The sequence below is a fragment of the Monomorium pharaonis genome, chromosome 8, assembly GCF_013373865.1.
Source record: "Monomorium pharaonis isolate MP-MQ-018 chromosome 8, ASM1337386v2, whole genome shotgun sequence".
Lineage (NCBI taxonomy): Eukaryota > Metazoa > Arthropoda > Insecta > Hymenoptera > Formicidae > Monomorium > Monomorium pharaonis.
Window position 1 is genome coordinate 16,621,850 of NC_050474.1, and position 20,881 is coordinate 16,642,730.

Below are 20,881 nucleotides of genomic sequence, written 5' to 3' on the forward strand. Positions count from 1 at the left end.
TAAATTCTACTATAGTTTGTTTAAACTATATTAAAGTTTTCATAATCATAATATTAATCGATCTATGCAACTTATAATATGGTTGTTAAAATGGAGATTTTTATATAGTCAGTTGTACTATAAAATAGTCACTATAAGCATCACTATAAACATATGATTATTTTTACCAATATTATAGTAACGATTACTATAAAAATTATATTCTTGACTATAATTATTTTACTGCAGTTATAGTTGCAAATATCACTTTTTTCAGTATAGGAACATGTCGCAATCAACACATTTTAATTGGTTTATACCGTAAACATTTTTGAACAATAAAAGATAATCTACAGAAATAACTTAAAAAAGAAATCTATAGAAATAGTTTAATAAGTTCAGTTTAATAGGACATTGTAATTTCTTATATAAGAATACAGATAAAAGCAGAAGCGGAAAAGTACACAATTAATGTATTCTGCGTTCAAAGTTATTATCGACGTTTTATTGTAATAAAATAAATTATTATTTTAAAGTAAAAGAGTCAGTAAGGGTAAAGCGTATGGAAGAGACGTCCGACTTTTGCTGAGCATAAATAATAGTGTGTGACAACACTATGTGACAAGAGCGTAAAATCAACATTTTGTGCACGAGTACGTTCACCTACACGAGTAGCATACCATATTTTTGTTATTCGTGCGTCGATGAGTGGTTCCTTGAGTATCTTAGGCTTCGCAAATTGATAGGTGAAGATTAGATTCGCAAAAGCGACGAAATGTCGGTAAATGTCAATAGAGCTAGATAGTATCTACGAAAATTACCATACGCGTGCCATGAGATGATACGCCTGTGCATGCTGAAATGTGGCTGAAATGATTAAACATGTTGAAAAAGTCGTACTAAAAAATTTTTTTGTCACGATTCACACTATCTACTGGAAAATAAAAATTGCAAGAATGTTAAAGTGCTAAAATCCGCAATTTTATCCGTAGAAAAGTAATACGAAAGGGAACACTTTTGACGCACATGTAACAAAATAGTGCATTGTGTAACCAGTGTGGAAAGTTGGCTTTTTTGACACGAGTGCGCAGAGTGAATGCACAAGCTGAAGGCGAATGCGTTCACTCTGTGCACGAATAGGCAATAACCGATTCACCCGCACGAATAGGCTATAACCGATTCCCACATGTTACACATGATATTTTTTGTTACCTGTGCGTCGAAGTGTGGTTCTTGAATGTGAATTGACAGGTTAGCCAAGGTTAGGTTCGCGAAAGCGATGAAGCGTTGGTGATCCTACAAAAATTATAGCATGTTTGTCGTGAGGTAGCGCGTATAAAAATGAAATAATGAATCTAGACACAAAGTTATATATTAAGATAGACTATAAGGTAGGGGATGTTTTCTTCCATAAAGAAAAGAAAAGAACGAATTGATAGGGTAGCTTCTTTCTCTAACCTATGTGTTAGAGAGAAAAATTAAAAATTTTTTTTGTTTTAATCCACATTTGCTTAATCGCAACAATTAATTTTTTAAATATACTTCTAATATTTTTAATTCTTAATTACTGAATTTAAGAATTAAGAAATTTTTTAATGTAATAAATAAAAATACAATTTAAATAAATAAAATAATAAAATAGTTTTACTAAAATAATAAAATTGTTTAAGCAAAAACGAAATTTAATTATTTAAAAAAATGGTTTTAATATAAAGATTATAGGTACACATATAATTTGGCAAGTCACACAAATAATTATATTTTTTAGTTCAAACAGTTGCATTGGTTAAACTATCATGCGTAAATTTCTTTGACTTTTTAAAAAATTTATTAAGCCTAAAGAAACATTTCTCTCTTTGTATAACAAAATAGTAAAGTCAGTATTTTAATTTTTTCTGTAAATCTTTTCATGTCAACGACACTAGCTTTCCTGCGTAATTGAACATTATCACTATTTGAGAATGATACAAGAAGCACGATTATTCATCTTATCGTTCACTAGACTCTTCGGACTTGCTCTTCCACTTCAACCAATATTCTTTGATCATGTCTGCACCTTTTTCGGCTATCATAATTGTTGGCGCATTTGTGTTTCCACTAACAAGATTTGGCATAATCGAGGCATCAATTACACGAAGTCCAGTCACACCGTAGACTTTGAGTTGTGGATCGACGACGGCCTCGGGATCCCAATAAGGACCCATCTTACATGTTCCTACTGGATGATAAATCGTGGCACTATAGTATCTGATCATGCATTCCCAGTAAGCATCTGTGTACATTTCTATGTGTTTGCATCCTGGAAACTGATGTGAATTCAATTCGCTTCCGAATCGTCTGAAAGCATCAGTCCTGCTTAGAGCTACACTGATCTTCACTCCCTCGACTAACGTGGCGATGTCCTCCGGTTCTTTGAAATAGTTCGCATAGATGAGAGGGTAATCAAACGGATTTTTACTGCGCAGTTTGATTACGCCACGACTCTTTGGTCGTAGTAACATGGGAATCACACTCCACGTATCCTTGTTATCAATAGACCTAAAAACAGCGTCATAGAATTGCTTCGTTAGCCCGTGCACCTTCCTTATTTGAGTGCCACCATCTGAATTAGTCGAACCGGAAACGAAGTGCAATTCAATGTCGGGAAAGTCCAGTGAAGCGTTTGCGTATTTAGTGTTGACAAAGGCGATACCTTCGACGCCTCCAAGCACCGTCAGGGGCCCGTCACCTAGTGCAGCATACTGCATCACAGTCTGGGTACTTTGTAATCGTTTTTCTACCATAGATATTTCCTGATTGACCATAAAAGTTAAACCTCCAAGTCCGACGTGATCTTGAAGATTAAAGCCCACCTGCAGAATTTCCAATTTTGTATGAATAAATAATGCAAAGATTGCTGAAACTAGTCAATTCAACAGAAAGTAGAGAAATTTTACTACTTACCCTGCTGTCTTGAATCACGGGGATTCCAAGCTCTCGCAAATGTTCCTTTGGCCCGATTCCTGACAGCATTAGTAGCTGAGGTGAATTTATCGCGCCACCGGCAACGATCACTTCATTCTTCGCACGCGTACGAAAGACCTTGCCACCTCTAACAAATTCTACTCCATAAGTGTGCTTTGTCTTGGGATGTATCAGCACCTTTGTTACGTGCGCATGCATCGCTATGTGCAAATTCTTCCTGAGCCTGGCTGGCCTAAGAAAAGCCTTTGCGCTCGAGCAACGACTGCCGCGCCTAATGGTACCCTGTGCGATCATGAAACCGGTTTGAAACTCTCCATTGATATCGCGATTTTCGTAACCCATCTCCTGTCCTCCTTGGACAAAAGCCGCCGCTAGGGGTGTATGATATGGTGCTTCTTGTACTGTCAATAATCCACCGCTTGCATGATATGGCGTTCGAACCAAATATGGATTCTGATTATCCTCTGATTTTTTGAAGTAATACAGGATGTCACGTGAGCCCCAGCCAGGATTACCTTGCTGCTCCCAAATGTCATAATCGCGCTTATTGCCTCTTGAAAATATTTAATAGGATAAAAATATATTTAATATTCTAAACAATACCGATGTTGCGAAAAGGTAGCACCATAAGCCTTGGGCTCACTTCGACTAACTTCGACTAATTTTAATTATTGATTAAAGGATTGCCAACATGATAAAATAATTTGGTGCGACCAATTGTATTTCTGGCGATGTAATTGTTCTAACCTAACCTTTTGTGAAAAGTTCAATTGGTTGCACTAAATTATTTTGTTATGTTGAAAACCCTTTAATCAACGATTAAAGTTAATCGTAGTTCGGTCGAAATGATTAAAGGCACGGAAAAGCGTTGATGCTAGAATTGATCCCTGGCTGAGATATTACTTTTTCGCAAAAAACTTATTTATAATATTTAAAAAAAGGAAGATGCTTGTTAGTATTATTATTATTAAATTGATTATCAATTTAATATTGTGATATTACTTCTTGTTCATCTTATAACTGTCATCTATCAATTGTATTTTCACTTATCGGTTTATATTCTTTTATTATATATTGTTAATATTATATTTAAAATATATTTAAATATATACTCTTAAATTTACCTTAAATAAAGCATATAGTTGAGCACACTAGATCCTCCTAATACCTTGCCTCTCGGCCAATTGCAACGGCCTTTCTCCATTGCTACAAAAATTAATAATTAAAAAATGGATAGAAACAAGCAGATGCTGTTTTAAGAAAGAAATAACAGAGGAATAGTCACCTAAGCAGGCGTCGCCTTGTGGCTCAGTCTTGTATTGCCAGTCTAATTTGCTAAGTTGCAAATAACCGGCAAATAAAGGTACATCCGAGATCTCGGTCTCGTCACCGCCTGCTTCAAGCAGTAGCACGTTCCAATCCTCAATTTCGGATAGACGGCTGGCTACTACAGCTCCTGAAAAAAAAGAGACATGACAGAAGAAAGACATTTGCTTTTTTTCATAATTACGAGAAATGACTAGAATTTTGAACGTACACGTACCTGCACTGCCACCACCGACAACAATGAAATGATACGAGGGTAAAAGCATATCTGATGGCACGTCGATCGGTGGCGCTTCATTATCCAGAGATTCATAATGAAAGTAGGCAAGTGCCGCAGCGAGAACGGGGAAAAATAATGAAAATCCACTGGTGGATGCCGAAGTCAAGCTTTGTGCCAAAAAGCTTTCAATACCCATTATATTTACGTGTCGTCTTTTTACTCTTCTTACTGAAATATATAACGAAAACGAAATTAAGGGATATATAACAGACGAGCGAAATTAAGGGAGGATATTAAGTTTTGACTATTTTTTTGGTCAACAGAATAAGTTATAGATGCGTGTAGATTACACATTATATTAAAGAGCTGCTTAAGCAGAATCAAGTTATGATACTGACAAGCATGCATTAGATATCTGAAAAATAACATAATCAATATTATTAAATTAACTATTAATTTTATAATATTGTAATTTTATTATTTACAAAATTTCTCAAGATTTATTATAAAGGGAAATTAACGTGAATAAAATGACGATACATCGACGGAAAATATGCTAAGTAATAAATTCTATTTTTGTTTATTTTGATTTCTCCAATTCAATTGATATTTTTGCTCAATATAGTTAATGTTAGTACTTTCACATTTCTTAAAAAATTGTTATGCTATTTAACATGTATTTACACGAATTCGTTAATGATATATAATGAAAAATACTGGTATAATTAAAGAATAGTAAGTTTCGAAAATACTAAAAATATTTTGATCTTACTTGTGTCAGATGTAATGAAATTCTTCTAATGATTATTCGAAAATTTATTGCAGCCGGTTTAATTATTTATATTTTATACAGATGAGTGTGTGGCGTTTACATAGTGAATCTGTTTGACTTAGGAGGGTGGTCAGTGGAAGACGGCCGACTTGGGCCATGTTGATTACATACCACATATACCCAATGTAGTCTAGCTATGTATTTTCTTCTTTTTCGTAAATATTTTTGAAAAAGTTCTTTTTTTTCGTAAATATTTTCACAAAATCAACATGTTTAATTAAGCATTTATTACACTTATAGAAGAAATTACACGGAGAGAATTTTCTTTTACTCTCAAAATCTGATAATTGTGGGATAATGTGTGAGACCTCGAGAAATTTTACTATACTTTTTAGTAAAATTTACTATATTTTTAGTAAATTTTGCTGAAAATATAGTAAATTTTACTATATTTTTAGTAAATTGTACTAAACAGTATAGTAAAATTTCTCGACGTTACACATTATTCCACAATTACCAGATTTTGAGGGTAAATTTTAAGAGAAAATTCTCTCCGTGTACATATACAGCTATTCATTAAATAATAAAACTGTATTTATTTACTACAAGGGAAGTTATCTTAACTTTTACCTGTCAAAAAGCTTCAATTAACTTCAACTAGAAAAATACCACAAGAAACCCTAATCACAAATTAAAAAAAGAAATAGAATCTTAACTTTCTTGTACTATATATTAATGAGATATATTGTGTTTTTAGTAATGTCCCTGGCCATAATGGTTTTCACAATACAAAGAGCTTTCTTTCTTTAATTATAAACAAGGTATTTTAATAAAAACCTAAAATAAATACAGTGTTGAAAAGCATAAATAAAGCAACAATAATATGAATTGTGAATATTTATAATTGTTACATAATAGTTACACAAAGCAAAAACTTATCTCTGAAATTTTAGATTTAGAACACAATTTGAATAAAGTGTGATTACAAGCCGTAGAAAGGAAATATTGAGCAGTTAACTAACATAAGTACATCATATCGACTTCCTGAGCGATATATTAGCGTTATTTGTAAAATTCATTGTGTACCTATTTGAAAATGAGGGGTGATCCAAATTGGAGTCATGGACATATTAGATACCTTACGTTTAGATTATGATAAATGAATCGATGCTTTTTTACATTATGTGAGATGTATCTGCTGAATAATGTAAATATTAATTAAAATTAATGTTTTGCGTATACCTCGACTTATTATATTTAAAATAAGTATGGGGAATTATGAAATAAACCACGCGTTGGAAAGTTGAAAATCTATGTGGAACAGAACAATTATAGATCTCGTTTCGGACCATTAGGGAAGAAGAGACTTTGCTTCGTGTGGAAAGTCGGAAACTTATATCGAACAAAACAATTACAGACCTAGTTTCAGGCCTAGCGACATTTAGCGAGAACATTTCCGTGGACGTTTAATACCCATATCTGTGAATATATGTGAACGATATTTATAAAAACTTTGATTCTTATACGATCCGTTTAATTATTTATTATGTTTATAATTTAAACTTTATTTCTTTTGTTCCCTTCAAAATGTTATTATACTACTAAAAATGATTAATATTATAGGTCGAAATGTATAACTTTGTTTTTTATTAGTTTTACTTATAATAGCACGAATGGTATGATTCGTAGTCTTTAACATATTGTATTATTTTGTATGATTTTATTTTTTGATATTTATTTTTAATTAATGTCAAAAAATATTAAATATATAATAAAATATATTTAATTTTATGTAGTTACATACAATATAGATATATTGTATGTAACAATTAAAAATTATTTAAATATTTAAATTTCAAAGAAAAATATACCATAAAATTTAGCCAATCAAAATATAAAGATTAAAAAAATATTCTATAATTATTATTACTCAAAACATATATATTGTTATAGTGTTTAGATAATGTTTAGATTTAAGTAGTTTAATTAATTTCTTAATCTTTTTGTATTTCCCCTTCACAATTAAATAAGACTTTAAAAATATAATTAGCATTAATTCAATGAATTTTCGAATAATATACAGTTATTCTTCATTACCTAAAAGTTGGATTTTTCACAAAATTTATATAACTATATTTTATTGAAAATATAACATTTTAAAGTATGTAATGCTTTATACATGTAGCCTTTCTCTTTAAAATAAGCAAAAATAGAAGTCAATAAGACTATTTATTTATGATAATTTTTGTAAGTTTTGGGACATATGTGTCAAAAATATAAAAGAGTTAAACAATAAAATTATTACTGAAAAATGAACTTTGATATACAAATATACAAATTTTTGTAACTAAAGTTTCTTATATCTTTGTTTGTAAAAAAAAATCGTTATATATAGTTTTTACAATCCTATAAAATTTTTTTAACATAAAGAAACAATTATTTATATTTTTATTAAAAATATTTAGAGTTTTATTGTTTATTTATATATATCTTAATGTCTCAATTTTTTTTTATCTTTTTTATACTGGCCGAAAAACAATTTTAATATTCTTATTTAATAATTTTTTATTATGACCTATTAATTTTTTTATTACTGAAAAAATGAATAATTGCGCCATTCTGTAAATGCTTTCTTATAAAAATTACTAATGACTTACTAATTTGTGAATTCTTCGTACAAAAGATATATTCACAAAAAATTTGTCGCTGATGCTATTGTCAGGTAACTTATATCACGACATTACGATTGCTTAAAGAATATTTTGTCGCATGTTGTGACTAATATAAATAATACTTATTCTCTTTTTATTTGATTAAAAGAATTGAAGAAGCTTCTGGAAAACATCTAATCGAATAAAAAAAAACGCGCTATATTGTGGAAACAAGCACTAATAACTCTGACAACTACGTTAGAAATTGGCAAAAAGGAAGCTACGCAGCTCGGTCTGAGCAATTTGACAGTGTGAAGTGAATATCAATTACTCGCGAAACTTTCAAATCTGTGTTGAGTAATTTCGCGCGAATCTTGCAGAAGAAAGTTGCTAATACCGACATAGATCTTCTAGAGTAACATCCCGTTATTATTGAGAATTTAAACAATTGCATTATCTTAATTAAAATTGATATATTAATACTATATTGATATATTATTATTAATATACAATATATTAATAATAAAAAACCACAATCTGCTTAAAGGAGATCCAAATATGTATCACATGAATTTTGAAAACTTTGATATTAAGATATAGAAATATACAAATTTTTATAACTAAAGTTTCTTACATCTTTGTTTTTAAAAAATCGTATAGTTTTTACTATACGATATATAATCCTATTAAATTTTTTTAACATAAAGAAACATAATTATTTATATTTTTATCAAAAATATTTAGAATTTTATTTTTTATTTAAATATATCTTAATGTCTCAATTTTTTTTATCTTTTTTATATTAAAAAACAGTTTTAATAATTTTTTATTATAATCTATTTATTTTCTTATTATTAAAAAAAAATTGCGCCATTCAGTAAATACTTTCTTATGAAAATTACTAATGATATAACTTACTAATTTGTGAATTCTTCGTGCAAAAGATAAAATCACAAAAAATTTATCGTTGATCCTATTGTGAGGTAACTTATATCACGTAACAACATTACGATTGCTCAAAGAATATTTTGTCGCATGTCGTAACTAATATAAACAGTACTTATTCTCTTTTTATTTGATTAAGAGAATTGAAGAAGCTTCTGGAAAACATCTAATCAAATCAAATGAACGCGCTATACTGTGGAAACAAGCACCAATAGCTCCGACAACTACGTTAGAAATTGGCAACAAGGAACCCACGCAGCTCGGTCTGAGCAATCTGACAGTGTGAAGTGAATATCAATTACTCGCGAAACTTTCAAATCTATTGAGTAATTTCGAGCGAATCTTGCAGAAGAAAGTCGCTAATACCGACATAAGTCTCCTAGAATAACATCCCGTTATTACTAAGAATTTAAACAATTGCATTATCTTAATTAAAACTGATATATTAATACTGGAAAAACACACAATCTGCTTAGGGGAGATCCAAATATGTATCACACGGATTTTGAAAAATTTGATATTAAGATATAGAAATATACAAACTTTTAATTAAAGTTTCTTTCTTACATCTTTGTTTCCAAAAAATCATATATATTTATAGTTTTTACAATCCTATGAAATTTTTTTAACATAAAGAAACATAATTATTTATATGTTTAATAAAAATATTTAGAATTTTACTATTTATTTATATATATCTTTTAACATCCCAATTTTTTTTATCTTTTTTATATTGGCCGAAAACAGTTTTAATATTCTTATTTAATAATTTTTTATTATAATCTATTTATTTTCTTATCACTGAAATAATTGTGCCATTCAGCATTAAGAATTTGAGATCGTAAAAGTAATATTGAAATTTTATGTGACATTTATAGGATTAAAGTTACAGGATGTAAAATTTGAAATGACGACACACCTGATGGATATCAGCAAATATCAGATAAAGTCAGTCTAACATTACTTTGTTAATTTTTTCAATCTCTATTTTGCGTGTTAGAGATCGATTTGTATCTTTTCTCAATACTCATTGTTACTTTGTTTTTGGTTCTACAAGAACACGTTTTAAAAAATTTATTTACAATGTAAAAATGAAATAATTATTTAATTTATGAATAAAAATTAATTATTGACAACTGTTAACTCTGAATTTTGAATGAATTTTATATTAGTGTGAAGTAGTTCACATATATCTTTTGACATTCATTCAGGATTACTCTACTTTGTAATTGACAGTAAGACATTGCTACATAATTCATTGAATATATGTACACATGAAGATAATTCAAAGAAAGAGTTGAAATGTTTTTATTTTATTTCTTTTTTATTATATGTTATTAAATGTAATTTGTAAATTATACTCAATATTTATCGCACAATAATTATCGCGTCTGATTTATATCGCCGTTTTCTATGTCTTATGTAATTTTTATATATTTAATTTTTAATAAATTATCTTTTTTTTAAATAAATTATATATTTTTTATTTTCTAGCTTTTAAACTTTTATTCTACAATGTTCAATTCTAAACAAATAAATACATTTTTTATATAAAAATTTTAATTTTATGAAATTTGCTCTTTAAAATATACAAATATATTTGATTACATAGCTTATTAATTTACTTCTCCATTACAAAATTGCATCTAAATTTTACCATTGCTGCCTATTATGTGTTAATTTTGGAGACCTAACTTATTTTTGGTGTTATTCCAAAATTTAAATTATCCCACAAAGAATACGAAATAATATTATAAAAATAAATAATAATATAAAAAAATATACTGGATCTGATAGAAGATATTTTTTAATTTGTATTTATCTTTTCAAAGTTTAAATCCAAATGTCATATGTGACATTGCAATCATGATGTAATGTAAATGATCGTAAAATGATAAATTATTATCACTAATCATTTATCAAAACATGATTTTTTACATAAAATAAAAAATCACGTCTTGCTCTGTCAAGTAAATAAAATTGTTTTACTTTTAACTTTTGTTTAAGAAATATAATCCAAAAATAAAACTTATGTTAGTATTGATTTTCTTCTATTTGTATTCGTAATCATATCGCGAGTTGTTCAATTTCTTATTATTAAACAATTTTATTTACTTGACAGAGCAAGACATGATTTTTTATTTTATGTAAAAAATCACGTTTTGATAAATGATTAGTGATGATAATTTATCATTTTATGATCATTTACATTACATCATGATTGCAATGTCAAATATGACATTTGGATTTAAACTTTACATGATATTAAAAGTTTGTAAATAAAATGTATAATTATTTTTAAACTCGGATTTCTTTCGGAGAACTTGTAATGACAGACGTGACCCTTATAGTAAACTGTTATCAACCTTTAGGAGTTCAACAAAATTGATCATTAAAAATCAGCAAGAGAGAGAGAGAGAGAGAGAGATTATTTACTACGCGCTCTGGAACTAAAGACTGGTATTCATAATGGAATTTTATATTTAAGATGATCTCAGATACTGTCTTAAAATGTCATCGACCAATCACAGAGCCATACGAGCCATACCTCAAGACATTATTCGAGACTCTTAAAACAAAAATTGATTAAGAGTATTGGTTTTTTTGTAAAATTTAAGAATATGACTGGTTTAAAAAAATTAATTTTTTTTTTACAATGAGGTTCACTGCAATTTATCGGATCGATCGTGGTTACTTCCCATCAAACACCAAGTTACATGTAACGTGCCTGTTAGTTATAATTTCCCACTCAACAATGTAATTGTAATATAACACGTGTGTTATATTACAATTATATTATTGAGTGGGAAATTACAACTAACAAGCACGTTACATATAACTTTGTGTTTGCTGGGTTCTTATGAAAATTTGAGAAACTGCAACTGCACTCTAGGTATTTCTTATAATATATACATGTATATATAAGACTAGAGACGACGCATTGTTTCTTCTGAAAATCTAGAATGATTATATCACTTATCTTGTCAAGCTTTCAGAACAATATCATGCAAAAAAATTCTCCAGAAATGGAAGAGTTAAACATTTAATAAGACAAAAGAGGACATAGTTAACTTTTTACTGATTTTAATCTTCCACGTGCAATCGATACTCAAACCCCATAAAAGTTATATATTATTGAACGCGTCTTGTACGTAATATTTTTTAACTGAAATTTAAAATAATCGGTAATAAGTTATAAGAGAGAAAAGAAGTTATTAACTGTTATTGCGCACAAGAGTAGTAATAGCAAGATTCCAAGATCGATACTCGCACTAAGTCTAAATTTTTTTTAATTTAATTTTTTGACTATGCTTTATGCGTTTTGTATATATATAATTATTAATTATATGTGAATAAATGTTTACTCTATATATTTAAATACGCATATACCTTTCAATATGTCTACATAAAATAATGCTGTAATAAATAAAATATTTATACTTTTATTTTTAAAGCTCTTTATAATACTCTTTATATGCTTTTTGTAGAACATTCTTAAATATTATAATAATATTAAAACATACTCACACCCGTAACGTATAATTAAAATCTGCAATAAATAATTTCTTTTTGACTGATGATTTTCTAACTGTTAGAATTTGATAAGAACAGGATGTGTGGTGTAATGTAACTTTTCCACATGCTTGCTTCTCGTCATTGTTCGTTTTCTCTTTTTTACTTTGTCCTTGTCAAAAATTTTTTCAAATTTCTTATTTGCCTTAAGATGTCGAAAGCGTTAGAATGACCTTTTACAAATCGCGTGTGCATATTTTAACATTATTACATTATTTAAGAAAATTGAAGGTAAAAAGAGATCTAAATCGGTGAAGAGTTAATTACGATTTCCTCTTTTATAAGTTATGTTATTTGGAAATAAAAAGGAAAGTAATGGAAAATATATTTAATCGAACATTTGAAATAAAGAGAAAAATAAAGGAGAGTGTCTAATATATTTCTAACAAGATAAGTATGTGGACAATGTTCACCTTATAAACTCGATTCAATAATTTTATAATAGAATACGATAAAAAGCTATAAATAAAAAGTATTTAATAAAAGAAAATATACAAGTGTATCAGTGAAGATATTGTGTCTTAAAAATAAAAGAAAGAGAGACGGGAGGGAAAGAGACAGGAAGAGAGAAGAATTCGGATTAAACTTATAAATCAGGATATGAAAATAACGGAAGTGGGAACCATTGCTCATGTCAATACAAAATGAATGCGTTAACACTAGCTGCTAAACGATTTGAAAAGGAAAGATGCACTGGTTTGCCTACTTCCTGATGTTGAAAAGATGTTGGAAAACATACATTGTAGAAATTTCAAACCTTATATTAACATGGTTCGAGAAATTAGCCTGTGTGAAGTTAGCACCGCATCTTTCAAAATCGTAAGTTTTATCAAGAGTACTATTTGCACCCCAAAGAGTACTAGAGTTCCTGATAGGTATTAGCAAGAGTACCGCCGAAATACTTAGAGAAATTGCAATTTGAAAATATGAGGTGCTAACTTCCCGTGGCACCGCAACATGAAAAATATATTGTTTTAAAGATCCTATCTTAAAGTACTCGAAAAGTACTACAGTTCCTGATACATTTTAACAATAGTACCAACCGCCAAATATTATAAAAAAATTATTGAAATTTGGAGATGGCACCGCAAAATAAAAAAAATATTGTTTTAATAATTTCATCTTAAAGTACTCAAAAAGTACTAGAGTTCCTGATACATTTTAACAATAGTACCAACCGCCAAATGTTTTAAAAAAATTATTGAAATTTGGGGATGGCACCGCAAAATTAAAAAATCATTCTTTTAATGATCCTATCTTAAAGTACTCGAAAAGTACTAGAGTTCCTGATACATTTTAATAATAGTATTAACTAATAAATACTGAAAAAAAAAATTTTTTAAGATTACAGCCTATCTTTTATAAAAGTGGCCGTAACTCCTTTGCCTTTAATTTTACAGTTTTGTGCCTTAATAACTTTTGAAAGTACTCGCTGGGGTGCCAAAAGTACTTCAATCAAAACCCGGAAATTGTAAAAAAATTTATATATATATATATACATAAATACAAGTTTTTGGAAAAAATAGATTGATATATAACGTACAATTTGCTGGCCTTTTAAAGGTTGAGCTACAAAGCTATAAAATCAAAAACAAAAAAGGTACGGTCACTTTTAATTATGTTAAGTCCTCGAAAGAGATACAATTTTTTCACAATTTCCGGGTTCTGACTGGAGTACTTTTGGCACCCCAGCGAGTACTTTCGAAAGTTATTAAGGCACAAAGCTGTGAAACTTGACGCAAAAGAGTTACGGCCACTTTTAGATACAGTCAGTCCCTTAGGGAGATAAAATTTTTTTACAATTTCCGGGTTTTGATTGGAGTACTTTTGGCACCCCAACGAGTACTTTCGAAAGTTATCAAGGTACAAAGCTGTGAAACTTGACGCAAAGAAGTTACGGTCACTTTTAGATACAGTCAGTCCTCCAGAGAGGTGAAATTTTTTTACAATTTCCGGGTTTTGATTGGAGTACTTTTGGCACCCCAGCGAGTACTTTCAAAAGTTATTAAGGCACAAAGCTGTGAAACTTGACGCAAAGGAGTTACGGTCACTTTTAGATACAGTCAGTCCTCCAGAGAGGTGAAATTTTTTTACAATTTCCGGGTTTTGATTGGAGTACTTTTGGCACCCCAGCGAGTACTTTCAAAAGTTATTAAGGCACAAAACTGTAACATTGAAGGCAAAGGAGTTACGGCCACTTTTATAAAAGATAGGCTGTAATCTTAAAAAATTTTTTTTTTCAGTATTTATTAGTTAATACTATTATTAAAATGTATCAGGAACTCTAGTACTTTTCGAGTACTTTAAGATAGGATCATTAAAAGAATGATTTTTTAATTTTGCGGTGCCATCCCCAAATTTCAATAATTTTTTTAAAACATTTGGCGGTTGGTACTATTGTTAAAATGTATCAGGAACTCTAGTACTTTTTGAGTACTTTAAGATGAAATTATTAAAACAATATTTTTTTTATTTTGCGGTGCCATCTCCAAATTTCAATAATTTTTTTATAATATTTGGCGGTTGGTACTATTGTTAAAATGTATCAGGAACTGTAGTACTTTTCGAGTACTTTAAGATAGGATCTTTAAAACAATATATTTTTCATGTTGCGGTGCCACGGGAAGTTAGCACCTCATATTTTCAAATTGCAATTTCTCTAAGTATTTCGGCGGTACTCTTGCTAATACCTATCAGGAACTCTAGTACTCTTTGGGGTGCAAACAGTACTCTTGATAAAACTTACAATTTTGAAAGATGCGGTGCTAACTTCACACAGGCTTTTAATTATATGTTTTGCCATAATTTTTACGTCACATTTTCTTTTTTGTATAATCATGTTTTTTATTTATACTTTTATCCATATCAAAGTCATTCGTCATTTTCTTATTTATTTTTTTAAAAAGAAAGAAAAACTTATTATACAAAATTCTAGAATTCGTGCACACACACGATTCTCTGCGCTAGAAGAAATAATTTTTTCCTTTCACAAGTAATTATTTTTAAATGTGTGTCACAAGTCCTTTTTTTATTTTTGGATTTTGATTTAAGATACCAAAAAATGTTACCGGCTTATTTTTTATGCAAAAAGTAATTACTCAGTATTAACTGTACTATTTATGTACTAATGTCTTATATGTTTAGTAATAAAAATGAAATACTTTGTATAAATAACCTATTTCTATGAAAAAAGTTTTTAAACAGATGTTTATATATATGTATATAAACATATAAACCGTCTTTGCAAAGATGGACCTAATCTGGATCATATTAATAATTTTTAAAAAATTATTTATTACATGATAAATAGAATTGGCTACTTTGCTTAAAAAAAAATTGTTGATATTGAAGATTTATCAGGTGACATCATATTTTGTCAGACGTGTTTCATAAAGCGACAGGTGAAAGACGAGCATCAAGTACCAGGTAGATGCACAATTTTTTTTTAAGTAAATAGATTATGTTTTTCTCGATTTTTGTCTTTATTCTGATAGATAGTGTGAGTAAAAAATTATTTTTATCATAATAGGTATAGAAATTCAGAACAGACCCATATTCAAGATGCATGTTATAGAAAAAATTGTACGTGTATTACGCGAGTGATTGCAAGATTTATTTCTTAGCGAGCTTTTTGACATTGAAACTCTCGACATTGGTATGGCGACAATATTTAAAATAAATGGGATGACGGAGGAAGATACCGATGAAAGTTTAATTTATATATCAAGTTTACTTGTATTACATGAACAGTTTATCTAAAAACATGGAGATTCGACCGTGCACGAAGTTTTACAAAGAACTGAATTTTGAAAAGAACTTAAAAGAACCTACGCTAATAAATAGGAAAAAATGCTGTATTTTTGATCATTGAAAATGTGACACAAAAAATTTAATTACACGCACTGTATGCTTCATACAATTTATGCAAAACAATTTATAAAAAGCAAATACATTACATGCATTACACTAAAGAGAGAAAATGCAATATATTTATAATAATAAATATTTTTCTTTCTCTAAACTACTTTTAACTAATTATTTTTTAAATAAAATATTGATTTTGTTATAAAAAGTATTTTTTATGTTTTTTTCTTGTTTTCTATAAACCAAGATATTAATTTTTAGGTTACCAAATAATTTTATATGCTTATTTATTTGAAATAGATATCATTATACTATTTTCTTCGTAAGTATTAATCTTAAGCTAAATAGATTTTTTTATGCACGTATAAAAAAGTTAAGAATTTTTTACTACAACAATAAATTTTACCGATTTTATATCAAAAATTCGGACATAATATATAAAAAAAGTAAAATGTGTTTTAGAACAGGTCATATAAGTATAAGTAAAATTGAATTCTTAAATGTTGAAAGAATAGACTAGAATTTTTTCAAATTTTTTAGAACCTAAAAATATTTTGAAAAACATTATTTTATCAATTACCTAAATTTGACTATAATTTTGTATATAAATAAAATATTAAATAAATTACATTATAAACTAATTTATGAAATAATTTTGTTTTTATTTTTTATTGGGAAAAATTGACTTTACAGATATGATTCGCGAAGTCTAGTGAACTTAAGGTTTCTATGAATCATGGAATATCTTGCATAAGAAGCAACATGTTTAATGTACAAGAATGTAAATGAATGTAAATAAGGCAAGACATTCGTAACTATTCTTTAACCGTTTCTATTTATCAAAACTTGGAAATATAAAATGACATGACAATGGTAATGTTGCAAATTGTTACATTATACAGGGTGTGCCTAAAACTGGTGAGATTTTTTAATAACAAATTCTTTGTAACATTTTGACAAAAAACTCTAATACGAAAATGTCGAGGCTATAATAATTTTCAAATGGGAAGAGTTTAAAGATCACCAATGACAGCGCTCGATTTTTTTTTTTTAGATTGCAGGAAAATAAACGGGTAATTCTAACATATGACTTATATTTAAAAATAAACTATATCTTTATTCTGTAATTATATTGCCCGACAAATTTTTTTTGCAACCTTTTGTTTTAACACATATATGTAAATAATCATTTTTATATTTTTACCTACTGAACACAAATCTATTGCAAAAAAAATTGATTATTACATTAATTTTGACGAAAAATTGTACCAATTGTGAAAATGATGCCTCTGTGAAAGAGAAGAAACATAAGAGAAAGCCATTGCACAGAACCTTCGAGAATATAAGAATTAGATATAATAGAAAAAGGGAATGAATTTTCTACGTTATTCATTCATAGAAGCTTAGACTTGTCATACATATTGAATTTTTCCCGAGTAATGTGGTTACGCAAGCTTGCACGCTCTAGATTATACATTTGTGACCCAAACTGCTTTACAAGGTTTTTTTAAGGTTAGGAAAAAATGAGCCAATTCAGCAATTCTGACCTTAATTTTGGATTCAGCGAGTCAAAATACATAAGGATAGATTAGTCCGATCCGTCGGACCAACATTTAAAAAAAATTTTTTTGGGGGGTTAAGAAAAAATGACTTAATTTAGCAATTCTGACCTTGAATTCGGATTCAGCAGATCAAAATACATAAGTATTGACTAGTCTGGTCCGCCGAATCAGCCACTTTTTTTGTGTGCCTGTGTTATTGCAACTTTTAAAGTTTTTAGGTTACTTTTTGATTTAAAAAAAAGAAATAGTGGATGATTCTGACCCCGGATTCATGTTCAGCACGTCAAAATACATAAAGATAGTAGAGTATTCTGTTCAGACAACTTTTTTGTGTGCCTGTGTTATCAAAAGAATTATATATATTTTGCTCTTGAAATGACTATCATAACATTAAAATAGAAATATAAAATATTTTTTTTAAATTTAAGGTTATCAAATTCTTTAAAAATGATTTAAATTACATCTAAGCAAATTTCATTTTATATATAAAGTATAGTAAATATATTAATATTTTTGTTTATATTTGAAATAATGATAAACTGGATCACTCGCATTTTGGAATTAAGAAAAACAAAGTTTTACTGTATCATTTTTGTATAAGAGTATGAAATAAACAATACGTTCATGAATTATGCAATTATCTTTAAATATGACGTAACATTAGTGAAAATATGGCATGCTTGTTATTACATTTAAATTATTGTTAAACAATTCTCTTTCATTTTTTCCACGTTAATATTTATTAATACTACACGGAGAGAATTTTCTTTTAATATTTACACTGAAAATCTGGTAATTTAGCAAAATTTAGTATACTTTTAGTAAATTTTACTAAAAAAGTATAATAAATTTTATTATACTTTCAGTACATTTTATTAAAAAGTATAGTAAAATTCCTCGAGGTCACACATTATCCCACAATTATCAAATTTTCAGGGTAAATTTTAAGAGAAAATTTTCTCTTTGTGTATAAAAACACTCTTTTTAAATAACAAATTATCGTTTTATTTTGATTAAATTTTGTTCATTATTTATTATAAACTCTGTCAAGTCTACGTTTTTACGTCACAAACGAAAAAATGCCGTCTTTGTTTTTTTTTAATATGTAAAACAGTTTGCGAAATATTGTATTGCTTGTTCTGTCAGCTATTTTATCCATATGACACAATTTTATCGACGATGTGCGATGAATTTAAGTTTTTTCCGAATCATTATCAATTATATTATTAACAGTTTTATTATACTCTTGTTTTTTAAATTATGTAGAGTACAGTTATTTTTATTATGACTGATGAGGACTTTGTAAAGTTGAAACGTTTGGAAAGTTTGTTTAATATTATAAAGCACATTAGTTTTTATTCGTGTTTATACTTAGATTTTTATGTTAGTTAATAAATTATAATGTATTAGGATAACTGTTCTTGGCTCGATGTATTGACCAGTATTTCGTATTATTTATTATTTTTTAACTTGAAGGTGGCAATGGTAAAAGTATATAAATGTAGACGGGAAAAATTTTGTAGTGAAAATTACTATGTACGATAGAAACTATGAACCATAAGAAGAAATTTCCGAGAATAATATTATAAGTAGTATAAATACTATGATAATCTGATGAAAAACATAATAAAAATTTTCATAATTTCTTCTTTGGCTTTTACTATTTACCATAATGATTTTTAGTATAACATTTTTTCTGTGTGTAATATGAATGAAATTTACGTGATTCCCCTTAAGCAAGAGAATTTCCTTAAATTGTCCGCCTACCTTTTTTCGAATCTGATTCTACCAAGATCAATCCACTTGCGTACGTTTTCAATGCGTTTTATAGGTAATATCAACAACACCAAAGCCAATTTCGGGAATACTTGTCACAATTCAAATATAATCAGTGAAGAACTTTGACGAGAAAAATGTAAAATTCTTCCGTTTTCCACGTATTTGTATCAAAAAAATATCCAAATGAAATTTCTTTGTCAAAGAATGCCGATAAATTAGAATCACGGATACGAATTACAAATAATAAATCTCGTCGATAACGGATAAAGCAAGGACTCGGAACATCCGAACGATGTCACTCGACGAAGAGCGGAATGATACTGGCCATGACCTTGCTGCAGTCTCGATTACCTGCATGTAGCTTGAAGGTATCTCATTGAGGAATAATGTATTGGCTATGTTACCAAGCTCTTCAGTCCCGTAGACATGGCACATAACGGTCAGCGATTTGCCTCTCTCTTTCTCCTTCAATTTTCTTTCTTGTTCATCTCACGCCACTATACCGGGCTTACCTCCCTTCTCTCTTTCAATCCCGTTTCTCGTTGTTAATCCCTGCTCGCTTTAAGGTGTATATACACTTATTTTCCAATTTCTTAATAAAAGAATTATTAAAAAATTAGAGATTGTGTTCTATATCTTGTGTGCATTTCAAAGTAATAAAAATTATTTTAATAAGAAATAGGCACATTTATGCTTTTAAATGTACTTAAAAAATAACCAAAATCTGATTTTTTTTCTATAAGTACTTTAAATATTTATGATAATTTATGTCAAATTTTATTACGATGCAAAAATTAATTATTCTATAAATAAACAATATTTATTAATAGAATAACTGCACTCATAATAAATAATATAAAATTTTTTGGAAATTAACTTTAATATTTGAAGTATTTGTACAAAAAATTGAAATTTTTATTATTAATTTTTAAATTTTAATATTATAACTTATAATAGTAAGAAATAATAATAAAAATAAGTTGTAAAAATGTATTATTTAATCAAAGGAGAACATCAATAAGCATTACCAATTATAAACATATAATATATATATTTTATCATTATAGAACACGAAATATGTGTTATAACAAAATCTCTGCATCTTTTATGACATGGATAAAATCTTTAAATCTTTCATGGATAAAAAGTAAGATATAAAAAAATACATTTTCTAAAAAATGAAAACTACTTTCTTATATGATATTTTAAAATTACATGTGATGACGTGACAAATCTCACGTTGCTT

The 20,881-nt window shown here is 28.3% G+C and overlaps 2 protein-coding genes across 4 annotated transcripts in view; one reads left to right on the plus strand and one right to left on the minus strand.

Annotated features, from left to right (window-relative positions):
- LOC105837411 (flotillin-2) overlaps positions 1 to 20,881 on the plus strand; it is a 193,132-nt gene that overhangs the window by 153,164 nt on the left and 19,087 nt on the right. The window lies entirely within an intron of this gene.
- Positions 1,661 to 20,396, minus strand: LOC105831487 (glucose dehydrogenase [FAD, quinone]). Of its 2 annotated transcripts, XM_012671641.2 has the most exons (6): positions 19,624 to 20,396; positions 4,487 to 4,717; positions 4,229 to 4,399; positions 4,068 to 4,149; positions 2,923 to 3,496; positions 1,661 to 2,831 (listed from the first exon to the last, which is right to left on the minus strand). In XM_012671641.2, the coding sequence occupies exons 2-6, from the start codon at positions 4,683 to 4,685 to the stop codon at positions 1,968 to 1,970; spliced, it is 1,890 nt and encodes a 629-aa protein (XP_012527095.1). In that variant the 5' UTR covers positions 4,686 to 4,717; positions 19,624 to 20,396; the 3' UTR covers positions 1,661 to 1,967. The 2 variants fall into 2 exon arrangements, with proteins under 2 accessions (XP_012527095.1, XP_028047770.1); XM_028191969.1 differs by lacking the exon at positions 19,624 to 20,396 and having other exon boundaries at positions 4,481 to 4,613.

Coding starts and splice junctions, on each gene's coding strand:
- LOC105831487 (XM_012671641.2), bottom strand. CDS start 4,685: ATGGGTATTGAAAGCTTTTTGGCACAAAGCTTGACTTCGGCATCCACC. Junction 4,150..4,228: donor ACAAGGCGACGCCTGCTTAG/GTGACTATTCCT, acceptor TAATTTTTGTAG/CAATGGAGAAAGGCCGTTGC. Junction 3,497..4,067: donor AACTATATGCTTTATTTAAG/GTAAATTTAAGA, acceptor AATATTTTCAAG/AGGCAATAAGCGCGATTATG.